This window comes from Sapajus apella, unplaced genomic scaffold, assembly GCF_009761245.1.
Source record: "Sapajus apella isolate SASKATOON/1434 unplaced genomic scaffold, GSC_monkey_1.0 scaffold170, whole genome shotgun sequence".
NCBI lineage: Eukaryota > Metazoa > Chordata > Mammalia > Primates > Cebidae > Sapajus > Sapajus apella.
In genome coordinates this window covers 76,803-100,575 of record NW_022437110.1, presented here as the reverse complement: position 1 = coordinate 100,575, position 23,773 = coordinate 76,803, and the positions used below count along the sequence as shown (strand labels likewise).

Genomic DNA, 23,773 nt, shown 5'->3' with positions numbered 1-23,773 from the left:
CAGCTCAGCTCAACCTAACCCAGGTCAGCTCAGCTCAGCTCAGCTCACCTCAGCTCGGCTCAGCTCAACCCAGCTTGGCCTGGCTCTGCCCAGCCTGGCCCAGCTCAGCTCAGCTCAGCCTGGCTCATCCTGGTTCAGCTTGGCTCATCCTGGTTCAGCTCATCTCAACCCGGCTCAGCCCAGGTCTGCTCAACTCAGTCCCTCTCAGCTCAGCCCAGCCCACCCCAGCTTGTCCCAGCTCAGCCCAGCACACCCCACTTAAGCCCAGTTCAGCTCAGGTCAGCTCAACAACTCAGCGCAGTCCAGCCCAGCTCAGCCCGGCTCAGCTCAGCCCAGCCCAGCCTTGTTTAGTCTAGGTTAGCTCATGTCAGTTTTACCCATCCTAGTCCATTTCTGAAAGCTGATGGAATTGTTAGAAACGGTCAGCCTGCCAGACCTGCTTGCCTCAGCTGAAGCCATCTCATTGCCGAGCTCCTGCACAGCTGGGCTGGCTTCCATCTTTTGTCTCCCTCTACTTGATACCCCAATTTCCTGCAGTCCTGCCCCAGCACCACCTGGGTTTTGTTTCCAAAGCAGTACCAAGCATGACCACCCTCCGCTACCTGGGTGGAATATTTCTTTGCTTCTTTAAAGTCATTAAAACATCTTGAGAATTAGACCAGAACTTAGGAGCTTGTACTGTGATAAAAATGAGCAGCTCCCCTTGTTCTAGAAGCGGCAGTACAGCCTCTGCACCGAGTGCTCAGAGCCTCCACCCTTCTGGAGCATCTCCTCCCTCCTGAGTCTGAAATAAGCCCCTGCCTTAACATTCCCTCTAGATAACAGTCATCATTGGAAACAACCCAGAAATGCATTTTTATCTGAATTTGCCACTTAAAATTCTGCCATTTATCATAAATTGCTTTGGAAGGCATGAGCTACTTTCAAGGGCGCGATGATGACCTACAGTCTGTGACTTAAACAAGGGCGATGCCAGTGAGGCTTGGCATATTCTCCAGCGCCATGAACCAGGCCGGCCCCATCCATGGGCTGCAAAGCAGCTCATGGGACCTCTCCTCGAAATGGGCTTCAGAGAAAGTTAAATGGGAGTGACCCAGATAACGGTCACTCAAAAGACTCACACAAATGAGTCTCTTGCTCTTCATCAAGCACTGAAGACCGATTCCCCCACTGGTGGAAATAAGACATCAAATACAAAGTTTGCAGAGAAGCAGGTGTGGCAGCGCTGGCTGCCTGTCTCTTACCGTGTCGGGGGTCTGGTCACTTCGAGCCGTGCAAGGCTTTGGCATGGAATAATTCCTCCGAGTCAGTTAACAAGGGCTGGGTCCCGAGCAGCATGCATAAGCCATGCATCCCGGCTCTGGGAGGTCACCTGGTGGCCACCCTCCCAAAGCCTCGATAGGCCACTCCTGCTGAGGCCAAACCCGGGATTCCAAACAGAACCTGTCCTTCTGTATGACTGAGTTTTCTCTTAATCCACCAACTAACATGTTCAACTGAAATAATTCAGGATAATTATGCACATTTCACCTAAAACTTACCCTAAAATGAGTAGCTGAAAAGTGGTCTTGAAAAATACTAAAATGAAAGCCACTTTATCAGAATATCAAAGTGTTTCTCCTTAATCACAAAGAGAAAACAGGTTAACCTAAAAAAAATTGTGAGCGCAGTCATTATAAAAATAATGTTCCGAGATATTGAAAAAAGTCTCAGATTAATTATCACATGAAGGGATAATAAACTAATTTAAAAAGTTTTTTGAATATAGTCATAAGTTCTTCCTAAGACTGTTAAATTTATTAAACATCTTACTTTGAAAATGAATGCAGTTTAGAAGTTGGTATGCTGTTTGCACAAACTAGAGTTCATAAGCTAAGACTGGAAATTAAGTTTGGACAGTTAAAAAAAGAGCCTTTCCAGTTTCGGTCAGCCTCACCTTATTTTAGAAACGCAAATGGCCCAGGTGTTGTTTTGCCCATGGAGCACTTTCAGATCTGGGCCTGGCAAAACCACGGCGTCACACCCAGAAGTGACAGATTTACCAAGTGTGTTTTTTCGCTTCCTAAAATAGACTCTTGCGGTGACCTGCTTCCTGCCACCTGCTGTGGGTACCCGAGACCCTCATGCAGCCATCTTGGCTCTAACTCAGCGTCCGCTCCCAGCTTCACTAATTAATTAAAAAAATAAACTTGATTTATGATTGTCAAAACTCAGTCCTGCACGGGGCTGACAGCACTGTGCTAGTATTTCTTAGCTGAACTTGCTCTGGCCTCAGTTCCAGAGAGAGATGGCTCAGGGGTGTTAATCGAATGATAAGAATTTAAAATACTTGCACAGTTAAAAAAATTAATATACTTGAAAAGCTGTCACATTTTTAAGTCAGAATTTTCTTAAACCATTTTTCTCAGGAACCATTTCAAACATATCCTGTCTTTTAACATTTAGTAAGCACGCCTCTTAAGATGAAGAATCCTTTTCTCTTGGAAGCTCAGGAGGCCCCCCTAAGTCCTTATCAGATCAGCAGCTGCCCTTTCTGGGCTGCCCCTGCCCCCGACCCTGCTCTCATCAAGACCACGGCTACATGTCCCTCCTGGCTGGATTCACCCACTCTCACAGCTCTCTTTCCAGCCAATAAAGAATTTAAAATGCAGCTTAAATTCTTTATTGGCTGGAGATAAAGAATTTATCTGTTTATCTCTCACACAAAGAACCTCGGCATTCTAAAGAAAATATTTCGCTATTGGCTGTGTGTGCCACGACCTTGCAGTCCTGCCGACACCGCTCCCTCCTGAGACACTCTCCTCAGCCATCACTAAGACCCCAGCACCTCGGCAGGGGCCCCCACAGTGGCCCTCCAGCCATGGAGCCCTGGTTTGCTCTGGCTTCTCATCCAAAAGTGGCTCCCCAAGCCCCCAGGCTCAGTTACTCCATCAGACGCACCCAACATAAGACTCATTTTCCAAAGGCATCAGAAAATCCACAGAGGCTCCGAGACCCCCAGGCCCCCCAGTGCCTGTCCCCTCCTGGCCAGCCCACCCAGGTCCCCTTGGAACTTGTCCTGAGGACCAGCCTACAATGCTCAGAAAACCCCACAGGCACTAGCAGAAAACATAGACCCTAGAGTGGCCATTCTTACCTGAGGAGACGGTGACCTGGGTCCCTTGGCCCCAGAGATCCATACCGTAGTAATCACAATGGCAGAATGTGCATCCTCACCCCACAAAAACCCTGGGTGCCGGCTCACATTGCTCGCAGCCACCCAGAGACCCTCTGTCTCCAGGTATCACATGGAAGCCAACTGTCCATGCCCCTGTCCTGACCCTTCTCATGGAACCCTCTGCTGGCCTCCCACAGACCCCACATTCCAGCCTGACCCCTCAGAAGCCAGACCCCTGTGGCCTGGGAAGTCCGAGTGCAAGCATACGGCTCCTAAGTTGTTCCAGGAGTCCAAACACCCTGGGGGCACCTGTCCCAGAGAGCAGGTGCCTTGGAACAGGACAGAGCCCTGTCCCGCAACCAACACGACAGCCCCTGGCAATGCTCCAGATGAAGCCAAGAGTGGCCACCCCAGACCAGACAAAGGGGCGCCCCAGCCCCCGACACCTGTGGCCAAGCCTGGGGAAGGGGAGGCTGGGTTCCCATTGGAAGGATCCCTCTCCCCGTCTTTCCTTCCTGACCTCCAAAAAGTCTCCAAGACTACGACCCTGAGTCTCCCTAAGTGGACTCAGAGTGGGGGGGGGTGAGGACTCACCTGAGGTGATGGTGACCCAGGGTGCCCTGGCCCCAGGAGGCTAACCAGCTGTCACATTGTGACAGCAATGCCAGGACCCCGGCAAGAACCGATCCCCGGCTAAGTATCCGGGACCCTCTCAGACTGAGCCCAGGGAGGGCCCAGGGTGGCCCTGACCACGGAGAGACCCCAGTGCTGGGCCCAGGAGGAGGAAGCGTCTGGAGCCCTTGACCTTTGTCGGAGTGGCTGCCGTGGCCTGGGGCATTCTCCTGAGCCCCCAAGGCTGCTCCCAGGCTTTCTTGGCATAAGACCAAGACACACTCATTTTCCCCCAAAATGCAGCACAACCCCAGAGAAGAGTTAAAGCAGGGGAGAGGTTGTGAGGACTCACCTGAGGAGACGGTGACCAGGGTCCCCTGGCCCCAGTATTCAAAGTAGTCACATTGTGAGAGGCCCCGTTAAGAGGTGTGCAAAAACCCAACTCTCCACCTGTCCCGGGCTGGGCAGCCAGCTCTGTGTCCCAAGGTCACCCTGTCCCAGCACAAGCATGACTCTGCCCACCCTTCACCCCAGGAGCAGAGTCCTGACCCCCGAAGAAAGGTCATCTGCTGAACGTGGCTCAGGCAGCCCCAGAAGGAGCCCCGGAGAGCCCCACACGGCCCTGCACAGACCCAGGAGCCCCTGGACATTAATCTCTCAGCTCCAGGAGAGAGAAGCTGTGCCCAGAGCAAGGAGGCAGAAGGAAAGCCGTCTTACCTGAAGAGACGGTGACCATGGTCCCTTGGCCCCATGCATCTAAAGCATCACACAGGGACACAGTCCCTGTTCTTGCCCAGACACAAACCCCTGCCTGCAGGACGCTCAAATGGGTCACGTTGCGCAAGCACAGAGCAGAGGCGGCCGGCGCTCCTGTCTCCAGCCACACAGACCCCGGCTGAGATGGAGGGGAAGTCACCCAGGGAGACGGTGGCTGGGGCGCCCTGGCCCTAGCGCTCCAAGCACTGGAAGCTGCACTGAAGCATCGGCCAGGTCCGGGCACATGGACAGCCGGCGCCCAGCCTCAGCCCTGGCTCTGCCCACAGCTTCTCCTTCCCGGCCAGCCCCGTCCCTGTCCTCGGCCTGCTTGCCACCTGTGGTGGGACCCTGCCTGTCTTTGGGGGCTCCAGCTGGCCCCAGGGCTAAGTGACAGCAGCGGTCTGGCGTGCAGCCTGTGGCGGAGACCCCAGGGATGGCACCTTTGTGGCCTCAGGCCAGACTCGGACTGGCTGCAGATCCCAGGGACCTGGCCTGGTGCCCAGACAGAGAAGATGGGGAAGTGGTTGCAGCGGGACTCACCTGAGGAGACAGTGACCAGGGTGCCCGAGCCCCAGACATCGAAGTACCAGTAGCACAGCATCTGCCCTCCTGCTTCTCCCACACAAAAACATGCCCTCCACCCTCCCGCTGACCCCTCGCTGAGTGCCTGTCCTCAGGTCTGAGGCCAAAGCCCTTGCCTGGCCCAGCGCACCTGGATCCCCACCGTCCCCGGACAGCAGAGTCACCTGAAGAGATGGTGACCCGGGTGCTGGGGCCCCAGGAGTCCAAGTAATCAGGCCTGGTGAGCCCGCCCTGAGCCCGGGGCTGCAGGAACCCAACGAGGGGTCCCTGGGGACATGGTTTTTGTAGAGCTGCCAATCACCATGACCCCAGTTAGTACAGTGGCTCCCAGCTCAGCCAAAACCCCGCGGCTGGTAGGGGCCCTGGGGGGCCGGGGGGCGGGCCTGGCTGTGGCCCCCAGCTCAGGTCGGGGTCTGGCTTCCCCAGCACCTTTGCCAGTGCTCTCCCCACCACCGTCAGTCCCAGAAGAAGTGGCGACCCCCCCTCAGCCCTCGCAGTCACGCTGGAGTCTCGTGCCGGTCATTTGCTGTTGCTGAGAGTCATTAGAGTGCTGGGTGCCACGGGTGCTTTTCCTTTCCTCTCAGAAAGCAGCGCAGGTCTGAGGCCGGGTCTGCCGCGCCACTTCCCAGCCGTCCGCTTTTTGAGTTGCTTTCTCAGCTGCAGAGGCCTGGGGGGCGGTGGCTGGGGGACCCCCTCGCCTGGAGGGCTGCGGACCCTGCCAGGGCTCCTTGGAGGCCGGCAGGGCAGGCAGCCTTTCCTGCTCTGATCCCGTCTGTGGGAACCGGCGGGGCTGCCTGGTTGCTTCTGCCTGTCACCCTCGTGACACTGAACGGGAGTCCTTGGGGCGGGGGGCGCTGGGCTTCACTCACCACGGCACTGGGGCACGGGCTCCCTGTGTGTCCACGAGTGCTGGGTCCCTTCCCTGCACCTCAGCTGTCCTCAGTGAGGTCTCAGCTCTTCCCATGGTGGTGCCAGGGAAGGGGCAAAGTGGTGTAAGGAGAGACCCTTCCCAGGGCTGCACTGGTGCCCCCCGCCGAGCCTGGGTGAGGGGCTTTGCGTGCACCCCCAGCCAGACATGGGCTGGACGGGGCCCTCAGGGAGGCCAAGGCCCGCAGCCAGGTGTGAGCATGGGGGTGTGCCCAGTGTGGGTCTCTGCTGGGGGTAAACTGAGGGGCAGTGGGTGTCTGGGGGGAGGGGAGATGCCCCTGCAGGCTTGCTGGGGAGAGTCTATGTCAGGGCATAGTTCCAGGCAGAGGAACAGCCAAGGCAAAGAAAGGCCAGGAGGCTGTGGCCTGAGCCTGGAGGATATGCCGGTGGTTTGCTGAGGCTGGATTTAAAGGGGCCTGAGAGCCTTGAATGGGCTGAGGGTGTGGGGGGCTTTCTTAGGTGCCGCTCAAGAAGGCTCCTTCAGGCACCGTGTGGACTGGATGATGGGTCTGGGAGGGAAGCCTGGATGTGGGGAGAGAGTTGGGGCTCCCATAGGGGTGTGGACAGGATGGGGGTGGTTTGTGGGATTTCCTGCAGGAGTCCAGGCAGGACGGGGGACTCTGAGGTGCTGTCTGGGGCAGTGGGTCTCTCTAGACACAGCTGGACAGTTGCCAGCCTGCGGATGATGTCCTGGGGTGGGAATGACAAGAGAACCCACCTCCAGCCACGAGGGTCTGAGAACCCATCTGTTTAGGAACCTGATGGCCCAGGAGGCACCTGTGAGGGGCTAGGAGGGGAGTGAGGAGGAGGGGGCCTGGTGCTGGGGGAGTGGCTCTGTGCCCTGGGGACTGCTGCCCTGGGGGTGCTGGCAGGGTCGAGGGAGCAGGCTGAGGGTGGGCTGTGCCTCCCGCCCCCATGCTTGGGCCTCTGGATCCCTGGGCTGGGGAGGGGAGAGCCCGGCCTTCCCTCTCCTGCACTGGCGTCCTGCTCTCTGGGGAAGCAGTGGGGGGTCACAGTGCGTGGTGGAAGCCCCCAGCTCCTTTCCCAAGGCTCTTTATCTGACGGTCTCAGCTCTGGGACCTCCTGTGTCCTTTGCAGGGGGTAAGGGGTGGGGCTTCCAGGCCCCTCCAGAAGCACCAGCTCCTGCCCTCTGTGCCTCCTGTCCTGACGGGCAGGGAGGAGCCCACCACACCTCATGCTGAGCCCCAGCCTGGGTCCTGCCTTTCCACACACTGCAGAGGCCGGTAGCTCCAGCAGGCCCACAAGGCCTATAAGGCACCGGCATGTGGCCCCTTGTGAGAGCTGTGGAGGGACCAGAGACCCCCATGCCCATGGCTTTGCTGGTACCTGGGCCGAGCTCCTTCCACAGCATCCTACAGCTGGGTCCTGGAGCACAGTCTCTGCCCCCACCCGCCACAAGCACACACCAGAGAAATCACGCGATGACACAGCCGTGGTGGCTGGCTCAGGCAATGGGTGGCCAGGGCAGGGCCCACAGGCCAGGCCGAGTTGGCCCCCCAGCCTCTCCCTACAGCTGGCATCTCCTGGGGGCTCTGTCTCCCCTCAGAAACTTAGCCTGGAAGACACCTCTTGGCCTGGCTGCCCTGAGCAAGGCTGGAGCTGAGCTGCAGCCCGAGGGCAGTGGAGAGGGCACTCTGCTCACTTGGCACACACGCTGTTTACGATGTGACCTTTAGATCCTGCCGAAGACGGTCCTCCAGTTGGAGCAGCTCTCTGGCTGGGACAGGGCCCTGGACATCCAAGCCAAAGGGAAAGGCCTGGGGTCAGCAACAAGGGTGGGTGTGGGCCCAGAAGCAGGGGGGCAACACATACTCCACGCCTTCCAGGAGGACAGGACGCCCCAGCGGGGCTCCACATCCTCCAGGAGGACGGGACACCCCAGCGGGGCTCCATAACTTCCAGGAGGACAGGACACCCCAGCAGGGCTCCACTCCTTCACCTTCCAGGAGGACGGGACACCCCAGCGGGGATCCATGCCTTCCAGGAGGACAGGACACCCCAGCGGGGCTCCACATCTTCCAGGAGGACGGGACACCCCAGCGGGGCTCCACATCTTCCAGGAGGACGGGACACCCCAGCGGGGCTCCACATCTTCCGGGAGGACAGGACACCCCAGCAGGGCTCCACATCTTCCACCTTCCAGGAGGACGGGACACCCCAGCGGGGATCCATGCCTTCCAGGAGGACAGGACACCCCAGCGGGGCTCCACATCTTCCAGGAGGACGGGACACCCCAGCGGGGCTCCACATCTTCCAGGAGGACGGGACACCCCAGCGGGGCTCCACATCTTCCGGGAGGACAGGACACCCCAGCAGGGCTCCACATCTTCCACCTTCCAGGAGGACGGGACACCCCAGCGGGGCTCCATGCCTTCCAGGAGGACGGGACACCCCAGCGGGGCTCCATGCCTTCCAGGAGGACGGGACACCCCAGCGGGGCTCCATGCCTTCCAGGAGGACAGGACATCCCAGCGGGGCTCCACATCTTCCAGGAGTACAGGACATCCCAGCAGGGCTCCACATCTTCCACGCCTTCCAGGAGGACAGGACACCCCAGCGGGGCTCCACATCTTCCAGGAGGACAGGACACCCCAGTGGGGCTCCACATCTTCCAGGAGGACGGGACACCCCAGTGGGGCTCCATGCCTTCCAGGAGGACGGGACACCCCAGCGGGGCTCCATACCTTCCAGGAGGACGGGACACCCCAGCGGGGCTCCATGCCTTCCAGGAGGACAGGACACCCCAGCGGGGCTCCATGCCTTCCAGGAGGACAGGACACCCCAGTGGGGCTCCATGCCCTCCAGGCCTACACCGCAGCTTGGTGAGCTGGCCGGGCTCCAGGCTGGCGAGGGGCTGGCTCTTGGCTGGTCGGTGGTGGGCCAGATGATTGGAATACAGGGGCACCACTGTGAGGAATGACGCTGTCCCTCACCCCCAGGCTGGGGAGAGTGCGCCGTATCCCTTATACCTGAGGGATAAGGGAATATCCCTTATTCTCCAGAGAGCAGATGGTCTCTGCTGTTGGAGACATGGTTTCCATGCTTCCACTGCTGCTCCTGCCGGCCTGGGCACTCTCCTCTGGGAGGAAGGCCCTTGTGGGCAAGGACAGTGGAAAAAGTCTTGAGGCTTCATTTCCCAGGTCAGGAGCAATGCAGGAGCCTGCCACCGCTGCAGCTGATGAGTCGACATCGTGAAAAGTTACCAAAGGGAATAAAAAGGTTTAAGTGAAAAGATTCCTACCCTAAGAGGACTGGGAGAGTGAGGGAAGGTCTGAGGAGGGTCATCTTCCCTGGCACAGAGCTTGACATTTTGTCCCAGAGGAAACAGTGGAATTTGCCTGCGGTGACTTTTGCTCAAGTTTTTTCAGCTGTTCTCATTTTAAGTGTAATAATATTCATGTGCTGTATAGAGCTGGGATTTATCTTGGGGTCCAACTTGGAAGTCTCTTCCTTTTAATAGGCAAGCTGAGACCATCCACATATATTGTTTTCATAGATGTATTTGGCTTCAATCCTATCTTAGCAGTTTGTTTTCTACTTTTATACTTCCAAAAAAGTTTTCCATCTGAAGTTTTCTTGTTTTTGGTTCTCTTCTGTGTGTAGTGGCTAACTTCATAACTTTCCAAAATATTCTTGGTTCTTCTTTGGTCAATATACTTTAGCTCTTTACTATATACAAGGATGAAATTACCCGGCTTCCTCTTCCTTTGCCCTCCGTCTCTAGCATCATATGATTGTAGTCAGTAATATTATTTTCTCAGAATTTGTTTGTGCTGTCTAATATGCTCAGTTCGGTTTTACTGAAGTCCTTTGGCTGGGAGTTATTTGGAGCAAGGCAGTGATTCCGAAGTGCTGTCTGTCTCCCATTCTGTGTGTTGATCATTGTACAAAGTCCACACCGTTTCCCGCCTGCTTCACGTCTGCTGAGCCCGCACAGTGCCCCCCCGTCATTTCTGTCTTAGCCTTGCAGTTAAGGATGCTTAATATGTACTGCTGGTTCTCGGCCCTGGTTTCTCCAAGCACCTTTTGATGGCTGGCAGTCCTTCTCTGGTTGTTTTATCATGAGATGACGGAGTATTGATGCTTGGACTCTTTCTCAGCAGCCTTTGTTCTTGAAGGACTCTGGATTATCAGCCATCTCTTTCCCCCTTGAGGACCCAACAGGTGCTGTCCTACCAGGTACTCGTGTTGAAGGTGGCAGTGAGAAATCTGGGGCCAGCCATCGACCCCCTTATAGATGATTGTGTGTGTGTTTTATTAGAATTTTTTTGAATTTTTGTCCAAATTAGTTCTTTCTAAAATTAATTACCAAAAGTAATAGAACAGAAAGCATACTTAAATCTATAATTTCAAAAAATCCATCCTGAAATAAAACAGGATCGCCCACGTATTGGTAGGGCGTACTGACAGCCAGAGAAATTTGGCTCAGAATAGTGGCTCTGAGCCGTCCACCAGCAAACGCGCTGGACTCCGTTCTCTCTAGGGACTCAGGTTATGTAGATACCATCTCTTCTTTGCCTGTCTTCCATACGTGTCGCCTCTTTTTATATATTTTATTTTACAGAATTTTTATGGGTACATAGTAGGTGTATACATTTATGGGGTACATGAGATGTTTTGATCCAGGTATGCAACATAAAATAATTACATCAGGAAAGTGGAGTGTCCAGCCCCTCAAGCTTTTGTCCTTTGTGTTACAAACACTCCAGCTGGGGCGAGATTATAGCCCTTTTAGTTATTAAAAATGTGCAACTAAATTATTGACGACAGCCACCCTGTCGTTCTGCCAAACAGTACGTCTTACTCATTCTTTCTATTTTTTTGTGCCTGTTAGCCATTGCCACACTTCCCTATCCCCTGACTACTGCGCCCAGCCTCTGGCAACCATCCTTCTACTCTCTATGAACATGCGTTCAATTGTTTTGATTTTTAGATCTCACTAGTAAGTAAGAATATGCAATGTTTGTCTTTCTTTGCCTGGCTTATTTCACTTAACATAATGATCTTCAGTTCCATTCACGTTGTCCCAAATGACTCAATCTCATTCTTTTTTATGACTGAATAGTACTCCATGGTACATATGCACCACATTTTCTTTATCTGTTCGGCTGGTGATGACACTTAGGTTGCTTCCAAATCTTGGCTATTGTGAACACGGGGGCAACAAACAGGGGAGTGCAGACACCTCTTCAACATACTGATTTCCTTTCTTTTGGGTTTATGCCCAGTAGTCTTTTGGGATTGCTGGGTCTCATGGTAGCTTTATTTTCAGTTTTTTGAGGAACTTTCATGTTGTTCTCCATAGTGGCTGTACTAATTTACATTCCCACCAATGGCGTGTGAGAGTTCCCTCTTCTCCACATTCTTGCCAGCATTTGTTATTGCCTGCCTTTTGGGTATCAGCCGTTTTAACTGGGGTGAGATTATAGCACATTTTAGTTTTGATTGTGTTTCTCTGATAATCAATGATGTTGAGAATCTTTCCATGTCTGTGCCATTTATAAGTCTTATTTTAAGAAATGTCTATTCTAATATTTTTCCCATTTTAAAATCAGATTATTAGTTTTTTTTTTCTAAAGCGCTGTTTGAACTCCTTATGTATTCTGGTTATTAATCTTTTGTCAGATGGATATTTTTCAAATATTTTCTCCCATTCTGTGGGTTGTCTCTTCATTCTGTTGATTGTTTCGTTCCCTTCGCTTTTTAACTTGATGTGATCCCATTTGTCCATTTTTTGCTTTGGTTGTTTGCGCTTGTGGGATATTACTCAGGAAATCTTTGCCTGAACTGATGTTTTGGAGAGTTTACAGTGGTTTCATAGTGTGAGGTCTTAGATTTAAGTCCTTAATCCATTTTGATTTGATGTTTCTATATGGTGGGAGAGAGGGGTCTAGTTTCACTTTTATGCTTGTGGATATCGAGCTTTCCCAGCACCATTTATTGAAGAGATAATATCTTTTCCCCAGTGTATGTACTTGGTAACTTTGTCGAAAATGAGTTCGCTGTAGGTGTGTGGATTTATTTCCGGGATCTCTATCTTGTTCCATTGGTTTATGTGTCTTGTTTGTATGCCAGTACCATGCTCTTTTGGTTACCATGTATAGCTCTGTAGCACAATCTGAAGACAGGTAATGTCATTCCTGCAGTTTTGTTCTTTTTGCTTAGGAGAGCTTTGGCTCTTCTGGGTCTTTTGTGGTTCCATGTACATTTTGGGATTTTTTTTTTCTATTTCTGTGAATGATGTCATTGGTATTTTGATAGGGATTGCATTTAATCTGTAGATTGCTTTTGATAGTATGGACATTGTAACAACTTTGATCCTTCTAATCCATGAACATGCAATATCTTTCCATTTTTTGGTGTACTCTTCAATTTCTTTCACCAGTATTTTATAGTTTTCATTATAGAGATCTTTCACCTCTTTGATTAATTCCTAGGTGTTTATTTGTAGTTACTGTAAATAGAGTTACTTTCTAATTTCTTTTTCAGGTGGTTCATTGTTGGCATATAGAAATGCTACTGATTTTTGTATGGTGATTTTGTATCCTGTAACCTTACTGAATTAGTTTACCCATTCTAATAACTTTTTTGGCAGAGTCTTTAGTTAGTTCTAAATATAAGATCATACCATATGCAAATGCAGATAATTTGACTTCTTCATTTCCAATTTGGATGCCTTTTATATATTTCTTTTGTCTGATTGCTCTAGCTAGGACTTCCAGTCCTATGTTAAATAACAGTGGTGAAAGTGGGCATCCTTGTCCTATTCTAGATCTTAGAGAAAAGACTTTTAGTTTTTTCTCACTTAGTATCATTACTGTGGGACTGTTATATATGGCTTTATTATGTTGAGGTAAGTTTCTTCTATACCCAGTATAGAAGAGAATTTTTATTATGAGGGAATGTTGAATTTTATAAATGCTTTTCAGCATCAATTGAAATGATTAAATGCTTTTTGTCTTTCATTCTGTTGATATGATGTACCACATTGATTGACTTGCATACGTTGAGCCATTCTTGCATTCCAAGTTGGATAAATACCACTTGGTCATGATGAGTGATCTTTCTAATGTGTTGTTGAATTTGGTTTGCTGATATTTTGTTGAAGATTTTTGTGTCAATATTCATCAGACATATTGGCCTGTAGTTTTCTTTTCTTTTCTTTTCTTTTTTTAATGTGTCTTTGTCTAGTTTTTGTATCAGGTTAACATTGGTGTCGTATAATGAGCTTTGAAGTATTCTTTCCTCCTCTATTTTTTGAAATAGTTTGAGTAGGATTGGTATTAGTTCTATTTTAAATGTTTGGCAGAATTCAGCAGTGAGGCCACCAGGTCCTGGGCTTCTCTTTATTGGGACACTTTTTAATTATGGCTCAGATCTCATTACTTGTTTTCAGTCTGTTCAGGTTTTAAATTTCTTCTTGGTTCAATCTTGGGAAGTTGTATGTGTCTAGGAATTTGTCCATTTCTTCTAGATTTTCCAATTTATTGGCATGTAATAGCCATGAATGATCCTTTGATATAAGTTGTTCTGTCTCCTTTTTCATCTCTGATTTTATTTGTTTGGATCTTCTCTCTTTTTCTTAGACTGGATAAAGTCTTGTCAATTTTGTTTAACTTTTCAAGAAAACGGCTTTTTGTTTTATTGATCTTCTGCATTGTTTTCTTCATGTCAATTTGATTTATTTCTGCACTGATCTTTACTGTTTGTTTTCTTCTACTAATTTCGGGTTTAATTTCCTCTTGCCTTTCTAGTTCTTTAAGAGCACTGTTAGGTTTTTTATTTGAAGTATTTCTTCTTTTTTATGGAAGCATTTATAGCTATAAACTTCCCTCTTAGTACTGCTTTTGCTGTATCCCGTAGGTTTTGGTATTTTGTGTTTCCATGATCATTTGTTTCAGGAAAATTTTCAATTTCCTTCTTAACTTCTTCATTGACCCACTCAGCATTCATTGTTTAATTTCCATATATTTATAGAGTTTCCAAAATTTCTCTTGTTATTCATTTCTAGTTTTTCCCATTGTGGTCAGAGAAGATATTTGATATTATTTCAATTTCTTTGAATATTTTTCAACTTGTTTTGTGTCCCAACATATGGTCTGTCCTTGAGAATGATCTGTGCACTGAGGAAAAGATGTGTGTTCTCTAGCTGTTGGATGAAATGTTCTGTAAATATCTATTGGATCCATTTGGTCGATGGTTCAGATTAAGTCCAATATTTCTTTGTTGATTTTCTGTCTGGAGGATCTGTCCAATGTTGAAAGTGGGGTGTTGAAATCTCCATCTACTATTGCATTGGAGTCTATTTCTCTCTTTAGTTCTAGTAAATATTTGCTTTATATATCTGGGTGCTCTGGCATTGAGTGCATATATATTTACAATGGTTATATCTTCTTGCTGAATCGACCTGTTTATCATTAGTGACCTTGTCTCTTCTTATAGTTTTTGTCTTAAAATCTATTTTGTCTGATGTAAGTGTAGCTACTCCTGCTCTTTCTTTGGTTTCCACTGGCATGGAGTATCTTTCTCCATCCCTTTATTTTTAGTTTATGTGTGTCTTTATAGATAAAGTGTATTTCTTGTAGGCAACAGATCAATGGGTCTTGGTTTTTCTTTAATTGAATCAGCCACTCTATGTCTTTTGATTGGAGAGTTTAGTCCATTTACATTCAATGCTATTATTGATAAGTAAGGACTTACTCCTGCCATTTTGTTATTTGTTTTTTGGTCTTCTCTTTCTTCTTTTCTCCCTGTCTTCCTTTTAGTGAAGGTGATTTTCTCTGATGATATGATTTAGTTTCTTTCTTTTTGTGTATCTGTTGTATGGTTTTTGGTTTGAGGTTACCATGAGGCTTGCAAATAGTATCTTATGACCCGTTATTTTAAGCTGATAACAACTTAACACTGTTTGCATAAACAAACAAACAAGCAAGTAAAAGGAAAACGAATAAAGACTCTATGCCTTAACTTCATCCCTTCTCTTTTTAACTTTTTGTTGTGATTTATGACTTATTCTACTGTCTATGTCTTGAAAAGCTGTAGTTATTATTTTTCATTGCTTCATCATTTAGTTTGTCTACTTAAGATAAGACTAGTCTGACCAACGTGGTGAAACTCTTTCTCTACTAAAAATATAAAATCAGCCTGGCATGGTGGCAGGTGCCTGTAATCCCAGCTACTCAGGAGGCTGAGACAGAAGAATTGCTTAAACCCGGAGGCAGAGTTTGCAGTGAGCTGAGATTGCACCACTGCACTCTAGCCTGGGCAACAAGAGTGAAATTCTGTCTCAAAAAAAAAAAAAGTAGTTTATACACCATACTTACAGTGTTATAATGTTCTGTGCTTTTCTGTGAACTTACTATTGCCAGTGAGTTCTGTGCCTTCAGATGATTTCCTATTGTTCATTAACCTCTGTTTCTTTCTGCTTGAAGTACTCCCTTTAGCATTTCTTATAAGACAGGGCTGGTGTCCATGAAATCCCTCAGTATTTGTCTGGAAAAGCCTTTATTTCTCCTTCATGTTTGAAGGATAATTTCACCAGCTATACTATTTGAGGGTAAAAGTGTTTTCCTTCAGCACTTTAAATCCATTATGCCACCCTCTCCTGGCTGGTGAAGTCTTCACTGAAAAGTCTGCTGCCAGACATATTGGAGCTCCATAGTATTTTATTCATTATTTTCTCTCGCTGCTTTTAGGATCTTTCTAAAATCCTTGACACATGGAAGTCTGAGTACTAAATGCCTGGAGGTAGTCTTCTCTGTGTTAAATCTGCTTGGTGTTCTACATCCTTCTTGTATTTGGATATTGATGTATTTCTCGAGGTTTGGGAAGTTCTGTTATTATCCCATTGATTAAACTCTCCATCCCTCTTTCTGTACCCTCTCTTTAAGGCCAATAATTCTTAGATTTGCCTTTTTTTTTTTTTTGAGACAGTCTCGTTCTGTCGCCAGGCACCAGGCTGGAGTGCAGTGGTGTGATCTCGGCCCGCTGCAACCTCCGCCTCCTGGGTTCAAGCAATTCTCCTGCCTCAGCCTCCCGAATAGCTGGGACTACAGGCGCGTGCCACCATGTCCAGCTAATTTTTGTATTTTTTTAGTAGAGACGGGGTTGCACCATGTTGGCCAGGATGGTCTCGGTCTCTTGACCTCATGATCTGCCTGCCTTGGCCTCCCAAAGTGCTGGGATTACAGGCGTGAGCCACCACTCTTGGCTACTTAGATTTGTCCTTTTGAGGCTATTTTCTAGATCCTATAGATGTGCTTCATTGCTATTTATTTTTTCCTTTGTCACCTTCTATTGTGCTTTTTCAAATAGCCTGTTCTCGGGTTCACTGATTCTTTCTTCTGCTTGATATGTGATGCTATTAAAATACTCTGTTGAATTTTTATGTATACCAATTGCATTTTTCAGCTCTGTAATTTCTGCTTAATTCTTTTTAATTGTTTCAACCTCTGCTACATTAATCTGATAGGATTCTGAATTCCTTCTCTGTGTTATCTTGAATTTCTTTCCTCAACACAGCTCTTTTGAATTCTCCGAAAGGTCACATGTCTCTGTTTCTCCAAGACTGGTCCCTGGTGCCTTATTGAGTTCATTGGCTGAGGCCATGTTTTCCTGGATAGTGCTGATGCCAGGACATGTTCTTCAGTGTCTAGGCATTGAAGAGTGAGGTATTTATTGTAGGCCTTTGCAGTCTGGGCTTGTTTGTTTGCGCCTGTCCTTGGGAAGGCTTCCCAGGTATTCAAAAGGACCTGGGTGTTGTGATCTTGGCTGTATCTGCTTTAGGGGGACTCCAAGGCCAGAAACATGATCGTTCTTGCAGACTCATCGAGGCACTGCTTTGATAATCTAGGCTAGGATCTAGAATAATTCTCTGGATTATGAGGCAGAGACTCTTGTTCTCTTCCCTTACTTTCTTTTAAGCAAATGGAGTCTCTGTCTCTCTGCTCTGAGCCTCCTGGGGCTGGGGGTGGAATGACACAAGCACCCCTACTGCCACTATGGACGCCACCACCATGGACGCCACCACTGTGGATGCCACCCCTACGGACGCCACCACTGTGGACACCACCACAAGGACTGTGCTGGGCCAGACCCGAAGCCAGCACAACACTGGGCCTTGCTCAAGGCCTGCTGTGACTGCTCCCTGATCACTGCCTACATTTGTTCCAAGCTGTGGAGCCCACATTAGCTGGTGGTAAGCCAGCCAGGCCTGTGTCTTTCCCTTCAGGGTGACAAGGTCCCCCAGGCCCCAGGCAGGTTCAGATCACTTGTCTTCAGTTCTGTAAAATTTTAGTTCTGCTCTGTTTCATCCCGTTTATTTTTCTCTCCATGTCCTATCTGTGTCTTCCATGAGATCTCTTTTTCCTCTTGCTCTTTCTACTTGAAGGTTTTAAAAAAAAATTTCTTTTGTAACTTTTCTTTTGTATCTTGTCCTATTCATTTCTGATCTCTTCACCTGTATTTGAGCTTCACCATTTTGCTTCACAAATCCAACTCCTTCATTACTTTCTATCCATGGACACTTGGCTGGAATTCTTATCTCAGTGTTTGCCAATATTGCTCTGATGAATATTTTTATACAACTTGCTGCTGTTTGTAAAAAGTCGTTACTGTTCCTGTTGAAGTTTATTACTCATTTTTTGTGAATTAAGCCCTGCTGGGCCTGCTCTTTGCAGGTGTTTCTGTGGAATGGGGAGAAGAGGAGCCTGGGAAGCTTTGAAGCTCAGGCTTTCTCGTTTTCTGCCGAGGCAAAGACAAACAAACACCTGCAGTGAAAGCGACGTAGGGTGTGACTGTCTGGCCCAGTGCGCCTGTGTCTCTCGCTCAGCTGGACGCATGGACACCGGGCGTCTGCTGGCAACTCTGTATTCTGACTCATGTGCTGATCATCATATGCGCAGGGTGAAGCTCTTGAGCTCTTGGCAGGGTCCTTGGTGTAGACAGGGTATTTCAGCTGCCTCTGGGCCCTCGCAGCCTTGTTTGCTTGTCATGTATTCACTTCCTCCCATGTGGCCTCTGTGCAACGTCAGCTATTTTTGGCATCTTCATCTGTATTTTGAATTCTGTGGGTTTTATCTGTTTTCCTAGTTTCACTAAAAAAATTAAAGTTTCCAATAAAAAAACCCCGTACACTGTGATCCAGCGATCCCACTGCTGGGCACTTATCCAAAGGACATGAAGTCAGGATGCTGAAGAGACATCCACACGCCCAGGTTCAGTGCAGCACCGTCCACAACAGCTGAGAAGCAGAATCAACCCACATGTCCGTCAGTTGACACCTGGAGAAAGGAAATGCGGTCTATTACACAGTGGAATACTCCTTGGCCTTTGAAAAGGATGAGACCCTGTCATCTGCAGCAACACGGATGAATCAGGAGGACGGCGTGTTGCCTAACACGAGCCAGGCATAGAAAGCAAGTACTGTGCGGTCTTATTCATCTGTGGAATCTTAACATGCTGGCCGGGCGCGGTGGCTCACGCCTGTAATGCCAGCACTTTGGGAGGCCGAGATGGGCAGATCATGAGGTCAGGAGATCAAGACCATCCTGGCTAACACGGTGAAACCCCGTCTCTACTAAAAATACAAAAAATTAGCCGGGCGTAGTGGTGGGCGCCTGTAGTCTCAGCTACTTGGGAGACTGAGGCAGGAGGATCACTTGAACTCTGGAGGCAGAGGTTGCAGTGAGACGAGGTCGCACCACCACACTCCAGCCTGGGCGACAGAGCGAGGCTCCGTCTCAAAAAAAAAAAACCAGAAACCTGAACTCACACAAGTAGAGAGTAGCATGGTGGTTACCAGGGCCAGGAGCTGGGTGGGGACACTGGTGAGAGCATGCACGGCCTGAGCTGGCAGGAGAGTGAGCTGGCAGGAGAGTGAGCTTGGGTCTGGGCTGGCATCATGGTGACCATGGTGGATAAGAACGTACTGCATTCTTAAAAATACTGAGAGCGTGGGTTTTAAGTATTCTCACCACAAAAAAAAAAAGACAAGTGCGGGAAGTAACGCTTGTTGATCAGCTCGATGCTGCCGTTCCACCACGTACACATATTTCAAAACATCATCTTGTACCCAATAAATATATACGGTTTCATCTGTCAATTTAAACATTAATTACAAAAAGAAAGGTCTACGTTTTGCTTTTGCGCAGCTATGAGGAAGGCAGGGGGACCGTTTTGTGGGGTAGGAAGGATCGGATGTGCGTGAATGCACGTCTGTCCTGCGCCTGGAGATGCGGTGACTCCGCCCACTGCTTCACCCTCTCCGGCCCCTCTGTCCCCTGGAGGTGACCTGCTCGGTGCCTCTCTCTGGGCCAGCTGCAGCAGTGCCTGCTGGCGTGAGGACCCCAAGTCCTGGGCAGCCTGCAGCCGACCTGAGCGTTGACCCACTCTGCTGCCTTGCTACCTTGTGGGGGGCTCCAGGGACCGCATCTCAGCCACCCCAGAGCTCCCTGCAGCAAACCTTGGTCAGCAGTCTAGGTGACCGCCCTGCGCACGGCCCTAGCCTCCTGGGCCCCCTGAGCTCTGTGCATTCCATTGTAAACGGCCCCCTCTGTACAATATTCCCTGTGCCGCCTCCTCTCTATCTTTTCCCACCAGGTCGGGAGGCAGCAAACACTTTGTCTAGCTTTCATTTCATCAGCTCCATGGGCCTCTGGGCTCTGCTCCTCAGCCCCACTTCCAGTGGTTGTCCTAGAGCTTGTAACGCGCTCCTTGCCTTGTACAGCCAGCTCACAAGGACCCTGAGGCTGCGGTGGCCATGGTGGGCACTGAGAGACGCGGGCTCTCCCGCCACATGCCTGGCACCCCCGCGCCTGTGCCGGCCTTCACTGTGCTAGCTGTGCCTTCCTGTCTGGAACTTTGCATCTTTATCTTGCTGTGATGAAGTTTGTCTTTATTCAAAAACAGAAATTGTCAATTTTCTTTTGAGATGGAGTCTCACTCTGTCGCTAGGCTTGAGTGCAGTGGTGTGATCTCAGCTCACTGCAACCTCTGTCTCCTGGGTTCAAGTGATTCTCCTGCCTCAGCCTCCCAAGTTGCTGAGATTATAGGTGTGCACCACCACGCCTGGCTAATTTTTGTATTTTTAGAAGAGATGTGGTTTCACCATGTTGGCCAGGCTGGTCTGGAACCCCTGACCTCAGGTGATCCGCCCACCTCTGCCTCCCAAAGTGCTGGGATTACAGGTGTCAGCCACCGTGTCTGGCTTATTTGTCAACATTCTTGATTGAATAAATAAAAATAAAACATCTCACACATAAAAATAGACATACACGTTTATGAATATGCTTAAACACCACATAAAATTTATGGAGTGAGAGAGGCACTCATGGGACGACAGTCCCTGAGCATATCCGTGTGGAAAACATGCCAGCTTTTTGGGCATAGAATTCTTGAATCATATTTTCTTTCCAACAGACTTTTACAGGCATTGATAAAGTTTCCATGTTTTTTGAGAAATCTGAGGTGACACTGACTTCCCTTCATAAGGGACTGTTGCGAAGGGGCTCATGTAACATATTGAAGTCTAGTGACTTTCATGAAATCTGTCTGTTACGGAATGGTCTGGGTTTCTGGGTGCTGCACACTTCCTTAGTCCCGGCCGGTGGAGTGGTTGGAGCTGGAACCCTCACCCCTACCCCGCCAGCCCCCAGGCACCCTGAGGCTGCCTTCTGTGAGGAGGTAACCCCAAGCTCAGGGCTGCCCTGCACCCAGTACTCCAGGGAATGTACCCAATTCAGGAAAAAAGGAAGTGGGGAGGAGGGAGGGAGCACGGAGGCGCTGGGAGTGAACGGAGAAGACAGTGGCAGCCACCGGAGTACCAGGCTTCCGGGTTCGGGTTGAACTGTGTGGGAACAGCGTGTGTCAGTGGCTGGGGGAGGGCACGGAGGTCTGGGGCAGGAAGGGGTGGCAGGAAGGCGGCTGCCGGCTTTGGGGGTCTGGAGCTTATCTTCTTCCTGTGAGCTGGGCGTGGGCGGCTCCCGGGGCTGTGTCCTGGGCCTGTGGTCTGGTGGAGCCCAGGCCTCCCAGGGACGCAAGGCAGCTGGAGGAGCCTGAGGGGCCAGGTCAGGGTGGCCCTGGGGCACAGTACCCACACCTGTGACCAGTGCTGACAGGGGAGACCCGGGCATGAGGCTCCTCTGCCCAGGAAGGGAAGCGAGTGAGTGAGACCTGGAGCCCCCACCCCATGGGCAGGTCCAACCCTCCTGAGTGGGGCTGGGCAGGGGGTGGGTGTGTGTGAGCAGGTGGGGGATGAGGAGGGGTGGGCTCTGGCCTCTGGGAATCCTGCCATGGGCTAGGGCACCGCAGAGGAGCTGAGTCCAGGCTACCCTGTGAGGCTAAGGTGGTCGCATCCCCCGAGCCGGGAAGGAGGCACAGTGAGGACCGGCACCAGGGAGGTGCCTGGTAGTGGCTCCATGAAGCATCTGTCCTGCATGATGCCCCTATCTTGGGGGCATGGGGTCCACGTTTGAGAAAGGGGCACAAGCCTCCCCGGGGGGTCTTCCTAAGGCCACCTCAGTCTGGGGTCCTGCGCTTGGTGACCTGCCAGGAGGTCCTCCCTGCCCAGACCCCAAAGTCTGTGCTGCCCAGGGCAGGGAAGGAAACTCTGTGGCCTGGCCGAGGTTGGGCCCCCAGTGGTGCCCCCTAAACCTGACTTCTCCAAAGCACTCGCCCCTCAGCAGGCCCTGAGTGAAGGACAAGGACAGGGGCAGGGGCTTTGGTCCAGGTAGACGCTGGGGTGGATCCCAGTGGGGATCACCAGAGTGGGGGTCCCCCAGGGTATTGGGGTGTCTGTGCCCCTGGAGTTGGCTCTGGATGTGGGGTTTGTGCCTGTGCTGCCTGGGGGTGATGTTGTGAGGTGCAGATGGCCCCCAACCCCCATCCTCACCATTCAATGGGGACACTGTGGGGCTCCGGGTGCTGGGGGTCTGAGGGCTGGGAAGGACACAGGTTTGGGGCAGCAGCTCCCCTCTTGGGCTGGGCCTCCGGCAGTGGCCAGGAGACAGTTTTGGACACAGCTTTTCTCACAGTGGTAATAGCTCCAACTATACCCACCATGACTCGGGGCTGTTCAGAATCTGCCCGGGCGCCCTGAGTTCCAGGGCCTCAGGGTGGGGGCTGGGCTGCTGGGCGGGGTCTCCTGTGGGGGTTCTGGAGGCTGTAGCTCGTTTTAGGTGTGGGGTGAGCTCTGGAAGCCCCAGCTAGCGGAACACCCACAGAGCCTGAGGCCTGCACACTTTCCGCCCTGGTGTGTGGGGGCCCAGGCCCTTCTGGGCAGGTCAGCCTCAATGATGGGGGCTGGGGTTCCCGCCTGGCTCCTCCTCGGGGTAGAGGGGACCCATCTCCTGGTCCTGGACACCCTCAGGCTGCCCCTGTTCTTTCAGGAACGTGGGACAGGGCAGGGAGGGTAGGCGGCTGCTGGCCTGGGTGTCAGGCGCGTCCTCAGATCCTAGGCGTGTCCTCCCTGCTCTCTCTGCCGTTGGCTGACTTGGGACAGGGCTTCTGTTCTGGCCAGTGTCATTGTGGTAGCCATTGTCACCCCACGGTGACACAGAAGCCTCTAGAAACCTCCTGGTCTGTTTGGGGGCCTTCCCTCGCTGGGCTCAGTGCCTCTTGGACGTGTCTGGCCTTGGTGGAGGTGTCCCTCAACCCTGGCTCTGGGGGGGCCTTCCTCCTACTCTGCATTGGGATGGGCTCCATGAGAATGGGGGTCCATGACAGAGGCCAGCTGCCTCCCTGACTGCAGGGGCTTGAGACACGCATTCCTCTCAGGGCAGGGCTAGGAGGTCCTGGGTGGAGGTGAGGTCTGTGCCTATCGGGGGCTGTATGCTGCTCGTCCAGGGCTCTGAGCTGCCCCTGGCTGGACATCCTCGGGGTGCTGGGTCCATCCTGTCTGGGAGGGGCACTAAGCACTGCAGTGGACGGCTCACTGAGGGGCTTTCGGGTCTGGCCTGAGCCGCTGTGGGTGTATTCCACTGTGAGAGGGTCCCACACAGAATCTCCCAGGCTTGTTCTCCAGGGCCTGGGGGGGCAGGATCTGGGGGTCCTAGAGGAGGATCAGAGACCCAGGGATGAGGGCATCTTCACTGACTGACCCTCCCTCCATCTTTCCCTCCCCCACGTGCCCTGGCGACCCCCCAGCCTCTGTCTGCACTGACTCCTCTGGCTTGGTGTAGATGAGACTTAGGATGGTGTGGAGGACCTGTGCCCAGATGGAGCCAGGTGGAGAGGAGGTGGGCAGGTCTGTGGGTGAGAGGGGTGGGCTCATCCAGGACGCTGGGGCACCCGTGGGTCTGTGAGCCCTCCCTGGCACCATCCCTGGTCTTTCCCTGCAGCCTGCCACTGTGGGAGCCCCAGGCAGGGTGGACCATCTCCTCTAGGAGGCTGGCACTTCCCTGGGCTCATGAAGACTGAGCCTCCTGCCCCATGGTACAGCACCCCACTTCCTCCCTCAGCCCTTCTCGATGGCTTCCTGTGATTCCGGGTTCCCGTGGGGTGGTGAGAGGAGCACAGAGAGGTGGAGGGGCAGGGCTGGGTCCCGGGGATGGGGGTGCTTAGGCTGGGGTCCCTGGAGAGAAGTTCTTGGCTCCAGGGGACAGCCAGGCAGGTGCCCTTTCTGTCCACATCCCAAGGGTCCCAGCAGGAGCCAGGTGTGGGAAGTGTAAGGCGAGGGCCTGTGCCCTGTCCTCCCCAGTCCTCTAGACAGGGTGGGGGCTC

General features: G+C 51.2%; 1 protein-coding gene and 1 gene segment (V, D, J or C); both read right to left on the bottom strand.

Moving 5' to 3' along the window:
• LOC116542582 (immunoglobulin delta heavy chain-like) overlaps positions 1–5,587 on the bottom strand; it is a 23,541-nt gene extending 17,954 nt beyond the window's left edge. The window contains exon 1 of the mRNA XM_032267580.1: positions 5,066–5,587. Within this exon, the coding sequence (XP_032123471.1) occupies positions 5,066–5,126 (61 nt within the window). The 5' untranslated portion in view covers positions 5,127–5,587. The remainder of the gene's footprint in view (positions 1–5,065) is intronic.
• Positions 1–23,773, bottom strand: part of LOC116542580 — a 57,874-nt gene that overhangs the window by 7,171 nt on the left and 26,930 nt on the right. The window contains 2 exon segments of the C gene segment in view: positions 4,122–4,167; positions 5,740–5,745. Of these exon segments, the coding sequence occupies positions 4,122–4,167; positions 5,740–5,745 (52 nt within the window).